The 16033-nt window shown below is 43.5% G+C and overlaps 1 protein-coding gene across 1 annotated transcript in view; it reads right to left on the bottom strand.

Moving 5' to 3' along the window:
• The window catches only part of jarid2b (jumonji and AT-rich interaction domain containing 2b), a 58050-nt gene extending 43454 nt beyond the window's left edge, over positions 1-14596 (bottom strand). The window contains exons 1-2 of the mRNA XM_019350332.2: positions 14470-14596; positions 6632-6758 (exon numbers count right to left, since the gene is read on the bottom strand). Of these exons, the coding sequence (XP_019205877.1) occupies positions 6632-6758; positions 14470-14557 (215 nt within the window). The 5' untranslated portion in view covers positions 14558-14596. The remainder of the gene's footprint in view (positions 1-6631; positions 6759-14469) is intronic.
• Between the last annotated feature and the right edge of the window lie 1437 nt (positions 14597-16033).

Raw genomic sequence — 16033 nt, 5'->3', positions numbered from 1 at the left:
TCTCTCCTGTTTGCCTCTGCGATGTAAGGTATTTTTGCACTTTTATAACTGTGGGTACATGAAACATCAAACACGCCTGCGTCCGGGAGAGTAAAAACACTGGATCGCGCTGCTGACGACATCAGATCTTTGCAAGGATGTGAACAGCATGCTAACACAAAGCTAGACAAGCAGCCCTGCCCAGCAGCGCTCAGTGACAAGCATTCAGGCTTGCAGCACTGCAGCCTTCATTTCTACATGTTCATGTTTCTACAATAGAATCGTAGTGATGAGCGCCCCGATTTCAACTTTACCTTATGTTATCGTTCACACTTAAAAAAGTAAAGCTTTGTTTTTTTAAAATGCAGAAATAAATTTGCCTTTAGCGATGCTGTTTTAGCATCACAGCGAAATAACCAAATTGTGTATAAGTGCCTAGATTCACAAACCCTAAAGTTGATGACGAGCGCTCATTATGAGCAGTTTTAAGCGAACACTCATTTAACTTCCTGTGTTTATTGCTTTTCTGTCTCTGTCCATTTAGAGGAGGGATGGCACTGCAGTGATCTGACCCGGTCAACCCTGTGACCTTTGTGTAAACAAACAGCCCACCCATAGACTCCCAGTCACATATACAATGAGCATGTGCAAAACAAACAGAAATAAACACAATCATTAACTGTCATGAAGACAAATATGCACACTGAAAGTCTACCACTTATTGTCTCGCCCTTGAACAAAGAGTAGTTCACTAAAACAGGCCGTTACTAACCACAGTAGTGATGCTTATACCAGCATAGGGTTTGCAATGCTTAACCGCTCTGTGACAACATCAGGATAAATAAAGATGAGTGTTACTAAGATGTGTGTGTGTGTGTGTGTGTGTGTGTGTGTGTGTGTGTGAGACTGTGTGCGAGTTTGTCACATAAGGAGCTGTGGTGGTTTCATGCTTCAAACAGTCACAGTAAGACTGATTTTCATTTGAGATAAAATATATAGCAGAGCCTGTGTGCACATTTAAATATAACCTTGCCCCCACCCTCTTTTTTTTGGAGCGGGTGTGACGAGAGGGGAGATGGTGTCACAGGCAAATGTGAAGAGAAAGCCAAGCCATCTCTGTGAATATATAAATGCTATATTAGGTCAGATGGAAGTCACCTTTGTCACAAATGAATGAGCAGTGTTACACTTGGGCTAAATGCCACTAAAATAACCACGTTGACAAAACACCAGTGGATTCAAAGGTTGTTGAGAGTGATCACATAGCAGAGAACATTAAATAAAAACATATTTCTTGCTTTGATTCCTTTTTATCCTCATGGCACTACGAGATAAACACGAAACCTTGTACTTAAATGTTACCTTTGTTGGCAGGCACAGTCCATTGTGTGCAATGATTTGGAAAGCGCCTCCAACCTTGAGTGGTTTTAGGTGCAGCGCTGTATGCATCTTTGCTAGTAGTTGCTAGGTGAATTTGGTTACAACCTCCGTGACATATTGTAGGAATATATATTTCGTCCTTGCAACTGGTGGTTGCAGGATGGTTGCTAACCAGTCTCTAGGTCTATTTAACCCTTAACAACATTGCTCAATTCAAACCATTTGACCCAAACCTAGTCCACCTTAAATCTCTCATGGAGTGGTGCGCAGGCACCGCGTTAGTCCAGTTACCCAAATTCAATATGGCATGCAATATGTAGCCCTTCAGTGACTTTAAGCTACTGCCAATGATTGATAAGTAGGTAGGAACATCGATAGAGTGATAAAATAAAGACTAGGGAGATCAACCATAAAAAAACATTTGAGTGCATGAATTTTCTGCCAACATGAAGTGAAGCATAGAAGTACTGTGTTCTGTTGTGTAACTACCAGAACAAAAACAAATACCCTTACGGTACACGCACACACATTGATTGCTCCTAAATGATCCATCTCCCACTTGTGTTTCCAATTTACAGAAGATTCTCAGGTTGAGATGAAAAACCGACCCAGTCAATGGTTCACCGCTCTCTGCTGCAGATCATCTCTGTCAACACACTGAAACGTTTCCTCTCCTCCCCTTTTCATGCACATCTTTCAACTGAGCTCTGGTATTAATATTACAACAAAAGGCTTACTCTACTCTACCTGTGGCTTGCTTTTTTCCACCCTGAAACGGTTATCAAAATGTAGATATTCTTATGAAATCATACATTGATTTGAATATAATGACAGTAAAAAAAGGTACTTATGCTCACTACAGTCTGACTGACACATCTCAACATTTTGGCTTGCAATAGATCAAATTAGTACTTTACGACTGCGTGACAGTAAATCCCAAGAAACGACTTTGTTGTATGATGCCATAAGGAGCGCCACGCAAACCAGTTTTCACATGCTCAATCTGTGCTACAATTACACTAGCATTTGACAGTGATTACGGGAGCAAGTTTGTGTACTGAGTGACATTATGCACTGTGGCGGATGGTTAATACTCCTTCACCCTGCCATTTATTTCAGTGGCAAGGAAGGCTTTCATAAAGCCTTGGCAAAGCAGCGACAATGAGAGGAGAGTTTAGAGGAGATTTTGGAGACTGACACGCTGAAATGCAGGGTGAGTCACTGACAGAAAAACCAGAAGAGATCATTTAAACTGCAACGGAACAACTGTCCAGTGTGGCCTCACGTGCTGTAACTATATCTGAATCTGCTGTATTTCTGCAGCCGCAGGTAAAAGCAGCAGAATTGCAAAGTACAGCGTGAACATTGTTATTCATCCATTAGGCCCTGGTAGAACAGCTAGGTGCTGCGGTGCATATAGGTCGCTACACGATACCATCTAAAGCAAATTAATAAGCACATTATGGCCCTCTATTAAAACGCACTCACTGTGTGCGTGCATATTAGTGTGCACGTGTGTGCAGGCCTGTGCGCACATGCATGTAATCCCTCATAAATGGAAACGGTGATTATGCGTTACTGACAAGAGGCATTGGTTATGCTAGACAAGACAAGTGTGTGTGTGTGTCTCCGTGTGTACACACTTGGCATTCATTAAGTCGAAACAAAACAAGCGGCAGCAGCTGAGTGTGTGTCTTGGCTGAGACAACAGAGAGAACAGATTCAAAGAGAGCCAAAAGTGGGGTTCAGTAAAAAAAGGAGGGTAAAAAAAAGAAAAAGAAAAGAGAAGGAGGGGGAAAAAAGAGTGAGAGAACACTAAAATTAAGCTTAGATGTCGGTCTAACATAGATACTCAACACACACAGCGCCCGAACTTTTGCCTTAAAAGTTTGCATTTGCTTTCACACACAGCTGAACTACTTGCTAAAAGTCAGATTAAACAAAGTAAACCATTTTCAATAAATCTTGAATCATGTGATCAAATATGCTGGAAAGTTTTAAACATTTACAGTTTGCCCAAATAAAACCAGGTTAATGTTTATCAAAATTCAGCAATGGATTTCCTACCCACACACGCCACTGTATACAAAACCAAAAATGTTCACGTCATTTAAAAGTAAACCACACTGGAATCCGGTTTTGACTGTGAACCATGAGAGCGGCAGCACAAAATTCAAACAGAAGACTTGTGAATGATTTACTCATTTCACTTAGGACTGAACCAGATTCATTGGATGATGACTAACTGTGGTAATTATTTGAGGGGACGCTCCTGCAACACACACACACACACACACACACACACACACAAAATCTTCATATGAAACTACAGCCTCTTTGTTATTGACAGGTAAATGCACGTCAAGTCATTTTAATCAACCCAAGTCAAATATGGGGAGGAACAGAGGAGCAGGAAAACAACTAGGTCAGTAAACCGTGGCATTAAAGAGACTGCACTGGGTTGTGAATCTAAGAGTGTGTGCGCGCCTCGACTCAAACTTGGCAAGGGAGTCCCATTTGGAGAATATGGTCAAGCTTGTAAGACAGGGCTACAATAAGCTGGCATGTTTGAGGGGATGTCCTGCCAGTCTACCCACCAATCTCAGGAGCATGGGAAGGCAAACACAGAGCTGATCTCAAAGACTTCTAAAGAGCGCTGCTTCCTGCCAAAAATTACTCGCACCTGTCCTTCTGTCTCTGCCCCTCTTCCTATCGCTCTCTCTTCGCGGCTCCACCCAGCCTCTCTTCGTCTACACTCGATCCCTTCATCCTCGATCCACAAACTTTTCCTTCACGCAGAATTGGAAGGCGCTACGCCATCGCTCCTCCCTTCTGTTTTGGCCAGTGCCAGGTGTAAAAAGCTCCTGGCATCATCACAGTTAGGCCTGTTTAGGAACAGTGCAGGGGCGCCCACTGCCAGGGCACTGGAGTCATCCTTCAAGCATAAAGCGCACACACAAAATAAGCTTTTTAAGAGGGCATTAGGCACTGCCAAGTACTGGCTAGGCTTGTGTTTCATTAGCATCAGATAGAGAGTCTTTCTTCATTCAGCCCCACTGTGTGTATGTGTGTGTGGTGAACTAATGAAAACCACAGAGCAGGCTGGCCTCTAACTGAACTCCACTCAACACAGAGCACTAGAGGCCACCAGAGCAAGAGAAAATGAAAATGTGAGCTCATCTTTATTATAATTTACTCCTTCAGTGCTTTTCTTCCTTACAGAGATGAGCATTTATGCTTTACCATCTATTTAAGCCACATGATCCTTTGGTTATTGCCTGGTCAGGCAGCCCACACTGCAATTGTGACTGTACAAATAAACAAAGTTGCTGTGTCTGACTTTAAGATCGACTGTACAAGCAGTCAGAAACCGCAGAACTTCACCGAGGCTGAAAACTCCCTTCAGAGCCTGTGAATGTGTATGCAGTCCTTGGATCCAGAAGGATATCTGGATCCATATTAGGATGATCTTTTCTTGAGGATATCAAAACCGAGTCTCATTTTTTTCATATTTCAATTTGACATCTATTTCTGAAAAAAAACATTTTCCCTATCTTGCAAAACCTTCCAAAAAATATACCCAATAATAGATCTGGATCATCTCCAAACACTATTCAGTTCCAAGCCAAGCCTCATTTCTGGTAAAATGTCCAAACAAAAAGAATCATTGAACTGATGAAGTGAGAAAGAAAGGAAAAAAAAGGGGGGGAAACATTCCCTTCTTTCTTTTATACTTTTATCTTGTATAAGTTGGCCCAGAGGCCACCTGCTTCAAATCCAGGTAGATGAAAGCTCGTAATAACCAAAGTGAGATTTTGAGGTTACAGTATCGAATGACAGCTAGGAGGACTTGGGCAGGTGCTTGACGCGCGGTGAATGGAGCCTGTATGGGCTGCTCATTACAGAAGGACATCTGCTGCTCTCCGGCCCCCAGACTCCGCCTCCAGCTTTACACTGACGCTTGGATGTCGTGTCAATGCGTGCGAGAGACCAGAGGCAGAACAAAACCACACACACACACACACACGCTTGCACAACAGGAGGAGGCATGTGCTCTTACTCACATTCACACCTGCTACCGACAGTGGCTGTCAGCTTGAGAATAAAAGTATAAATTTGAGAAGAAGAAGAAGAAAAAAAAAAAAAAAGGTTTATGGCTGCTGCTTTTGGACACAGAAATGTAAGAAGGAGGAATGCATGATGTTATCTGTGTGTGGATGGGTTGCTGAGGTACACACACAACAGATAATATGAAATCTGCTTAACACTCTGTATCGTTTACTTCATTGTAATCTTATTTCAGCTGAAAATTTCAAGCCTTTTTTTCTTTTCATGCTGAACGCATTAAAAGCATCACATTTAAACATCATTATATCACCACCCCCAACCCCCGCTCAAGAATATTTGCCTTTTTTGTTTTTAAACCAATCTCTCTGAAAATGACTGTTGTTTCACAGACTTAATCATTTTCAATAATTCACGCATTACATAAACGCCTTCATAAAAAAATAACGCTGGATGAAAATTAACAGCTTTTTTTGTACTCAATTCCAATTTTTAAACGATTCATTCGGAAATGCATGGAAACATTGTTTTAAGTGGCTAATTATAAGTGACTGAAACTGTGTTTGCATTAGGAGATTTAAAGGGGGGGAGGGGGCTCATTAGGAGACCTAAGCGCTATTTAAAGGCTCATACTATTTACGCGACTGTCACAGAACTCAGAGGCAACTTGCTCCTCTCTAAACATTTCACCGCACACATTTGGGAGAGAAGAGGGGAGAAGCCAAGTCAGAGGGGGGAAAAAAAGCATGACAAAGTGTGTGTGTGCAGCAAGTTCATAAATCAGCGCAATGAACAATGTTGCAGTGAAACATTTTGGAGCCGATTTTTGCCGGGGATGTTGTAACGGGGGTATTACTGGGGGGGTAGCATGGGGAGACAGATCGAATAAATTACGGAAAGAAAGAGCAGATGAGAGAAAGGGGAAGACGAAGCATGTGTCTCAAAAACAATGAAGAGAACCCGAAAGCAGCTGGAGTCATGTGGCAACCTATGAAACCTCAGAGCTCAGGAAAGTCATCGCAACTCTGCTGCACTTACAATTTATACCAAGTGTGCACAGCAAGCTCTCAACTTCTCACAGTATTCTTTGTGCATGCTCTCATTTAACACCCAAACATTCTGCAAAGCTCTTTATAACCCAGTGACACAGAAACATTTCTCTCACACACACACACACACACACACACACACACACACACAGTCTCACCTCTTTTTCGCAGGACTGTCCTCGCAGTACTCGCTGCTTCCATTCAGGCCCTGACGGCGCAACGACCCGTCTTCTTTGTGGCTGCCCTTTGACCCCGAGCCGTTGAGCTGCCCATTGGCGAGGGAACCTGGAAAAAAAGAAAATGGTTACAGCCTGGCCAGCGTACGTTTCCAGCTTTCTGCCGCCACACATACAAAACGCTTCTTTGTCAATTAACCATTAGACCAGAGAATCAATACTGAATATCTAGATACATCTCGAGCCTCTGGGGAATAAACGAAAGTTTATATATGACAGTGTTAAAACAGCCTTTTTTGATATCATCATTAATTACGGTAGTTCTGCTTCATCTGAGAGTGTAGGGCACAGAAAAAGAAATGGCGAAAGAGGGATGAACACAAAGAGAGCACAAATTAGTTAAACATCTCAAATGCACAAGTACACCTGAGCCAGACATACCTGTATTCACTGGTAGAGGTTGTTGCAACATTTAAATTTTTTTTTTTGCATATACTTACATACGGGCCTTCACACCTCATAATGCCACAGCTTTTTGCAGCATCATGGGGTAGTTTTGAAGAGGATCCGAAGAAGTTAAACCCTATGACACTTGTAGTATAAAGAACAACTTTACTGCTTGCCCGACACGTATGTTGCGTGATGGTCCTTCATCAGGGTCATAACGCAACATATTACAGACAAGGATGAGTATAGGGTCGGAAAATGCAACAAAGCCCCCCCCCAACAAGTCACATATATCCACATACACATCTGCCACTGAGGCAGCAACTGGGTTGGGCTGATCATGTGGTTTGGAGTCAACCGTTGCCCCTGGCAATAGGGAGAAACCAGTGGGAAATTTGGGGTGGTACCTTATATAGCCATAAGCTGGAGAAAGTACAACTGCGTGGTGGTGTTTGAGTTTGCCCCAAATTCAAAGGATCTGAACTGAAAGAAAACTTTTAGATGATGCAGGAAAATGAAAAAACCTATGCAAAATATAAGGTGATTAATAAAGGGCAGATCATATAAAACCATAAAAAGAAAAAAAATTGAAATCTCTGTTCTGCTATAGAGCCACCAGTAATTGCCCCCTGGCCAGCTTAGGATAGAAAGGTACTGAATCTCCTTCATACTGACATTTCCCCACGAGCAGCTGTTGTTGTCTTTGACTTACAATATGTGACGCTTGCCCTCTGACAAAGAATTTTTATGAACAACCTAAAGGCATTCGCAGAAATGGCTACTGCTGGGCTTGACATTCTCCCTGAGCCCAATTGACAGAGCCCTAATTAAATATTTAGCAAGCAACTCGCACAAAACAAAATAAGCCTCCCAGACAGATTCTTAAATCAAAAGCAACAACAGGCACCGAGAATTCAAATTAGGTCAAATGTAGGAGTCGAAGTCAACGGTAATTAAGGCAGACAACCAAATTAAAAAGATATCAACAAGACTTGGTTTCAGCGTACGCGGCTCTTGTAGTTGTTGGAAGGTGTACGCAGGGGCTTGTCCGATTTAACAACAGGGCGTGAGTGGGCTTGCTTATCAGGGAGGCAATTGGACAAGTTTAAAGCTTTTCAGGGTCATTACAAAACAGGACAGCGCTGCCAAGGAGACCAATCGACTGGAGACAGAGGGGCAGTAACACGTTTAAAAATGTACTTCCCTTGCCAACTCAAGTGTCACTTTGCTGAGCGGAACGTTGAAGATTTATATCAGTGAGTAAAACAACACTGCAAACATTTGACACTGGGGATAATTCATCAGATTTTTACCTCTTTTGACCTGTTTTGACAAGCATTTGTGCCTGACTGGACTTTTGGTATGGCAGGCTGCTGAATTATTCACATTCATTTTGAAAAGAGCAACGGTGACTCACTAAACACTCACATCTCACAGGGGTTTGTTTAACAAGAAACTTCATAAGCCATCAGAAACTCTTTCATTCACTAAAAGAACACCTCCCCACTGGTCTATCACTCTCTCTCTCTTTCGCTGAGTAACTCTTAGTTTTCTCATGACACGCGGCCAAATTCCTTTTTGACTGATGCTTCTGAAAACCCTGCTTCACAAACTCCTAATAGTGGGCGTCAAAAAGGAAAACAAATTATTACGATTACCGCAGAGGAGCACGGGTTAGAATAAGTGGCAACTTGAATGATATCCTGCTAGCAAAGACAACTGCTGCCGAACAAGCCCGGGCGTCGTGTCATCTGAGAACGATCGGACGGGAAGCGGGGTGGCGAGATCAAATGATAATGAAGGAGACAGGATGAAGTTGAGTGATTGTAGAGCAGGTTAAAAAAGCAGGTTTTCAAACATATGATTTAACTGAGATTTATAAAAGTGCTCTGGGCTGAATGAACACACACACACGCACACACACACACACACACACACACACACACACACACACACAGTGACACTTTCTCATTACTGCATAAACAACCGGGCTGTTGGGGTTTGCTCACACACGCAAGGCAGGTCAGCACCTGACTGCGGAGATACAGTCATCAGATGTATCTTTGCGCTCGTAAAGTTAACAAAGACCGCCGCGATGAGTAAGGCCATCGCACTGCTGGCAACGCTTTATACGTTGGTGCTGGAGAGCCTCTAAGTCTATAGGCCTGGGGTGAATCACTGCCTCACAATGTCTTGGCTGGCACGAAAGGCTTACATTCGTACTCTTTTAATGAATCAACTCCTTTGAAGTCCCCTTTCAGTAAAAGTACTATTTTATGAAACGGGGATTAAAACATCATGTTAATTCAATCAAATATTGGAATATATTCTAAATATTCAATTGAATTAAAACATCTTTCAGAGCTTAATATGCTGGCATGAAAAATGGTAATTAGAATTGGGGGGGGGTCATATAAACCGATATGAAAATGGACAAGAGACTCATTAGAACTTCTGGACAGGGGAACTCACACCAGAGCAAACACAGAAATAGCTCATTAACTTTAATTGTGCTCTGAAAATGACTGACGCGTGATGTCCCCACAGAACGCAAACAAATAGGCAGAGGCACATTTCACCAGCCCCACCGCCCCTCCAGCTTTCCATCGCTTTCCCCCCACGTTGCTGCTGCCATACCCCATTCCTCCAAAGAGTTGTTCAACATATGCTGGTTGCACATGAGTGCCCATCTGAGGGGCAGAACGGAGCATCTTGGGGGAGAGAAAAAAAAAAGGAAAAAAAAGAAAAGAAGGCCGGGATGGGCAAGCGTGGTAGAAAGGCAGGAAAAGGGGGGGGGGTCCTAAACTCAAGCCCCTGGAGCTCCCGAGGACCATGCCAGTGGGGCATTCCAATAGCTGGTCCTATGGGGGAAGAGGTGGGGTCTAATCAGATTTTAGGCATGCTTAACTAAGCCCATCGGATGGGCCGCGTGGCGCTCACACCTCGACGTCTCGAGAGGACGGGAGGTAGCGAATGGTGGTTCGTGGGGCTGAGAGGAGAGCGCAAGCTGCAGTAATAAGTAGAGCTATAACTACATTCACGCCATGGGAAAATTACAAAAAAAGAAAGAGACAATCAGGTGCAGAATGTGTCCTTGCAACAAAGGATACATGAACACGAGCTTCATGTGCAAAATCAAAGAAATGGTATCAGACAGAGAATCCAATAAAGACCTTAAATACAGCTATGAAAAGAAAAAAAATGGGTTAGCAGACATATGGAAGTAATTTGTCTGGTGACTTCCTAAAATTCCATATTATGCTGTTTATTCAAGTAGCCCTCCGTGCCTGTATACAATTAAAGTGTGGGATAAAGTAAAACAAAAAGATGGGCAGCTTTATTCCAGGAAAACTCCTTGTATTATCCATTCCCAGACTCTGTTTTTGAGAGTAGAAGCACATACCAAAACTTACTGCCTGGCAATAGGATTTGAAATAGCCCCAAATATAGTGCTCTTCCTTCTAAAATTGGACCTCATAGCCCAGCTTGACACTTGACCACAAGCCAGAACAAAAAGCTCGCAACTATGTGCATTTCTGTAACGCAGCATCTGCTTTTGTGCCGTTCAAGGCTATAACTGAAGCATCAAAGGCAAAGAATGGACGCTATCACGGCTCGAACTGTTGTGGGAAAGCGAGCATGAGAGGGCCGAGTAGACACAATCTCTCAGCCTCGCTTGATATCCAAACACGCCTTCTTCCAGTTACCGTGATTTTCTTTTATCACCACCTCCCTGTCTGTGCTGGTATACCTTCATCTGTCGTCCTCTGTCCGGCATCTTATCACCAGAGAGAGAATAGAGGTCCCACACAGTGCTTCAAGCTGCCACGGGCTGCCACTCTGGCCGTGCAAGCGGGTGGCGGCACGGGAAATGCAGACAGACAGCAGAGAGACAGCAAACTGAGAGCTGAGGGAAAGGCCATGATGTGCATTAAAACGGGTAGGAACAACAAGTCTTGAGACTGGCAGCCAGACGAGAAGGGAAAAAAAAAAAGAAACTAGAGAGAGAGAGAGGGGGGACAGTCAGAGAAATGGGCAAACAGGGAGCCCTCTCTTCAGCGCCTCCTGGAATTTGGCCAGCAGCCAGTTCCTCCATCAATAGCACTCAGGGAAATGGAGAGGGAGGAAAGGAAAGGGTGGGTGTAAGCGAGATAGCGAGGTAGGGACGTGGCTACAGAGAGATAGCTTTGACGAGTCAGAAGAAGAGGAGACTGAAGGGTGGCAAATGGCGGAAGAATGGGGTGGGGAAGAGGGTGAGAGGGCTAGGGTGACAGGTAGCGTAGATACTTGGGACAGAAGGGGCAGAGTACAGGAAGGACAAAATGGAAACGGGAGGTAGATGGCGAGAAAGACGGAGACAGATGAAAGAAGCTGTGGGAGAAAAAAGGGGGACTGTGGGCGTGGAGATGCATAATCGAGGAGACAGGAGCTCGCGGAGAAGGCAGTAACCAGAGTCCTATTGATGTGTAATGGAAACCCTGCGTTGGAGGAGGGGGGTGGGGGAGCAAACGGAAGGACAAATGGATGGAGGGAAATAGGGAAAAGTAGGAAGGAAAAAAAAAAGAGGAAGAATGTGGCTGCGATGCGTGGATTAATGAGCAGAAGCTGGGATGCAGAAGGGCATAATGCCATTTGATAAATAATGCAGGAAAGGAGGCAGGATGTGTGATGGACACACAGACGGACGGCTGCCAGCTAGCAAAAGGTAAAGTGGCTGGGGAGATGGCATGATTACTGGTTACGGACAGGGAGAAGGGCTGGGGTGGGCGGGGAGATAGACCGACACGTGCGGCTGATTGACAGGCCGCCACACCTCCCTCTAAAATAGATAGCCGCTGCTGCCACACAGTGACGGAGGAGGGAGGAGAGAGGAAAGGGAGAGGGGATGGAGAGATGCCCAAAGTAGGGGCAAAAAGCTGCTTTAGAAGCTTGGCTTGATGACGACCAGATGCCACGCTTTCAATCAGATCTGAAATAACATGAATTCAATCGTCCATTGACAAAAACACTCTGAAAAGCTTGATTTTTTTCAGCGTTCTGTCATTGGGATTAAAAACAAAATGCCAGTCCAAGAAAATGGACTGTTTGTCATTTTCTGCTTAAATAATCACAGTTTTACAAATTTCGCTCTTTACATTTTTTGTCAATTAAGTAAATAAGCAAGCAATTTCCTGCCTTGCATCATTTCATCAATGCCCTATCCAAAATGACTGATACTTCCACACAGACGACGACGCCTGCATGAGGCTGAAAAGTGCGGCACATGTCTGGCCCCAAAATATGCCCAGTCTCTCTAACCCGCAGTCCTCTAAAACAGCAGGGGCTGCCCATTCAGGATGTAGTGCATGCTGAGTGTGATCCTCCAAAATGGCTGACAGTTTCACCACAATGTCTGTGTGAGAGAGGAAACTGTGCCGCTCGCACTGCCTCCAAAGCCTCGCTAACCCACGGTGCTCTAAAACAGCAGGTCCCGTCTATTCAGCCCGACTCCCTTTTGTGTCAGCGCGGGCTGCTGTCGTTACCCCCGGTGCGACAGGCTGCCAACGCTTTCTAATGAGTCATTTTTATTCAGGCGATAAGGTCAGCTACCCGCGGCGGCTTAAAAGGCCCTGAGGAGCTCTGGAGTGGCAGCTATGAGATGCCAGACAGACGCACGGAGATGTACTGGCACACAAGGAGGGGAGGGAGGGGTGGCACTCAGAACCACTATGGACAGAAACACTAAAGGATTTTTTTTTTTTAATCTGTGTTTAATAAAGGAAACATGGCAAAAATAAGAAACGAGGAAAAGGAATAAGCTACATTTCAAAAGAGGCTCCCACCTCCCCGTTTATGCCCGTCTCTCTTTCTGCCGAGCTGGATAGCTGGAAGACTGGGCGTGAACTTTCAGAGGCTCTTTTTTCCTCCTGGTTCCTTTCTTTCCACGTCTGGGTTGTGTTAATGTCAACTGAGAATAGCTTCTGAGGCACGTGTGAAGTTCAAATCTCCGCTGTTGGCTGGCTATGGGCTTTTGTGTGTGTGTGTGTGTGTGTGTGTGTGTGTGAGTGTATGTGTGCGTGTAGGAACACCAGTGTCAAACAAAGACATGGTGGCAGCTTGGTTCAAAACAAGCTGTTCATCCCCCCTGTGCACTCACTCTTCTCATGTCGTTTCAGCCTCTCTTTTTTTAAAAACACACAAATTCCCTCAACTGTTTCTGGAGCAGGCTTCGACCATGGGATTGGATTTCTGTCTTTAGTAAGTAATTTCGGGTATTAGCTCAAGTTAAGGCTTCTGATAGGCTCGTGTTTTAATGAGCCCTGACCCCAGGATGGGTGTAAATGTGTAAAGCTGTGGGGTGGAGGTGGAATTAGCAACACCTATACACGTGTTTTCTTGTGTGTGGCACTGCTGGAGACCTCATCTGTGTCCCTCTGTTTGATGCACAAACAACTTTTTTAGAAACGAGAGGGAAATGTTTTCAGTTTTGAGGACGTGACACCGGCCCAAAAGACGGCTCAGTGACCAGAAACAAAAAAAAACTAGCAACTCTGACATTTCCCCCCTCAAAACATGACTGCAGCCATTCTTTGCCTCCGACTCTGTCACAACAGCGTGACGGTTTTCAGCTTCTCACACCTTCTGCAGTTTCTTTTTACTGTGTCAAGCTGTTAACAGCACACTAATTGGTGTAATTTGTTTTTCTCTCTTTGCAAAGTCATCATCTACATAAAGAGTACAAACGGGACTTTTCCACTAGAAGAACCATTATCCTTGAGTAGGAACCTTGGAGGAACTTTGTGTGTTTCTACTAAAAACACCCCTGCTCTCGCACTCGTACCTTCTAAAGGTTTAGGGATCTTCTATCTTATTACCACTGTTTTTGCATGACTACCTAATGGACTGGAGCAGAGCAGTTTCAGCAAACCCAAGTACTTGAATTTTCGGATTTAAGTAATTTCTCTGGCCCTTTATTTAGACCCTTGTCCCTGCAGTAGAAACACAAGAAGTCCCTCCAAAGGTTTTAACCTACAGGGAAAGATCATCAGTTCTCCAAGAGTTCTCAATTCTATTAACAAAACAGCCAGTCCTGTATGCTTAAGGGTTAATCTGTAGTATACAGCAAACTTGCATATGTATAATCACTTACTGAATGCTGCTGATATGAACAAATAGGCCGGTTTACTTTATTTCACACTTTAACGCTGATTAATTCAGCAAAGTATTACTGCTGTACAGTACACACCTACACATCTACTCAATCTGCTCTTTTGTAGCACCCAACCCAGGGACAAAAACAAAAGAAAACGTTAGTGCAAAGATGAGCTATGCACTATTGCATTTATCTCCTTAATGCTCTCCTTAGAGCATTAAGGAGGTGGACTTAAACCCACCATTAGAGTTTGTGGTTCCATCCCCATCCAGCTGCCGTTTCTGTGCAGTCCTAAACTCCTTTAGGGAGAGGTAAAGCACCTTTCGCATAACCCGCTCCTCCGACCACGGGATCCCATCACTGTCATCCTGTGAAGATATCAAGATGGTGAAAGTGGATTAGTGTAAGCCCTCATCGCAGAGAAAAACCACAAGCAATGTGCATTTCTCCATTTTCTGCAACCATTAACTCTGTTTCTGTTCACATCATGTTTTGGAAAGAAAAAAAAAAAACACTTGGCAGACAAGAACATGAAAAGCACATAATAAAAGACAGTATTTGTAAGTTGGACAGCTGTTTATGCCGGGCCATTTCCTTTGTTTCTTTTTGCAAGGCAACAGAACTTCCAAAGTAGTGTGGCGTTAGGTCAAGGTCAGGAAATGCTCACAGGCCAGCCAGGCTTAGATTTGCCTCAAAACAAAAGAAAGCTTAAACTAACTTCAACAAAGTCTGTAAATTTTCACATTTTTGCGAAGAGATACCCACATAATTACTCAGCACTTTCAATGTAGCATTAAAACTCCAAAAATAGCGTAGAATGAAGGAATTTCTTACAGAAAAAAAAAAAGATTTTAGCTAAACTATGAACAAGCTATTAAAATTAGAGAATGAAAACTGTGGACCGCAGTAATTTTAAATTATTTTATGAATAGTTAACACAGAAATAAGGAATGCATAATTATTAAAACAGATGGTCAAAACAGAACAAAACTATTAGCTTGATTAAAGTACTTGTAAAAGTTAAAATTTTTAGCTAACACTGTGGATAAACAAATGAATGTATTAGCAAGACACAGTGGATATTTCTAATAATATTAGCGAAAATTATGAAAGCTAAAAGTATGGCCTGAGCCAGCAATGTAACAATGACCCAACAGAGTGGAGAAACAGTTAAAGCTGTTAGCTTACAATACAAACTAAATGTAGCTAGAATGTAGAAGAACATCAGATAAATAATCCGAGTTTTGGATGACGGCTGTGCTAATGTGTGAGCAGTTATGATAGATTTAGTAAAGAGAGGGAAAAAAACAAATAAAAAGGTCCGAGTAGAATGGGGACTCCCTTCCATATTGTTCTTATTGCATCCTTCCCGAACATTTCTCACTACATAGTGACATTAGCATGACACAATATTAGCATAACATAGCATTAGCTTAGACACAGGGCAACACATTAGCATAACAATACATTAAGGGGTCGCATTTTCCCCACAACGCCGTGAGCGGAGAGCATTAAAGCGATGAATAGGTAGGAAGCAAATGAAAAAGGCATCATGGGACTGCGAGTTTATGTGTTGCTAATCTCTCCCAGTGAGAACGAGACAAAAGATGTTATTGTCAAAAGAGGTCACCAGGAGTCACACATGCACACGCACGCACACACACACACGCACTAACACGCACGCACAACACATCCTTCTCCGAGACATAACCCATTCAGACTCGGTCTAGGCAACAAACACAAGATGGTCGAATGTGCAGCACATGGAGGGAAAGTTATTGGAAACACTCATTGCTCGCACTGAG

Source organism: Oreochromis niloticus, linkage group LG22 (assembly GCF_001858045.2).
Source record: "Oreochromis niloticus isolate F11D_XX linkage group LG22, O_niloticus_UMD_NMBU, whole genome shotgun sequence".
Lineage (NCBI taxonomy): Eukaryota > Metazoa > Chordata > Actinopteri > Cichliformes > Cichlidae > Oreochromis > Oreochromis niloticus.
The sequence above is the reverse complement of the archived record's forward strand: the minus strand, read 5'-3'. Positions and strand labels throughout refer to the sequence as shown.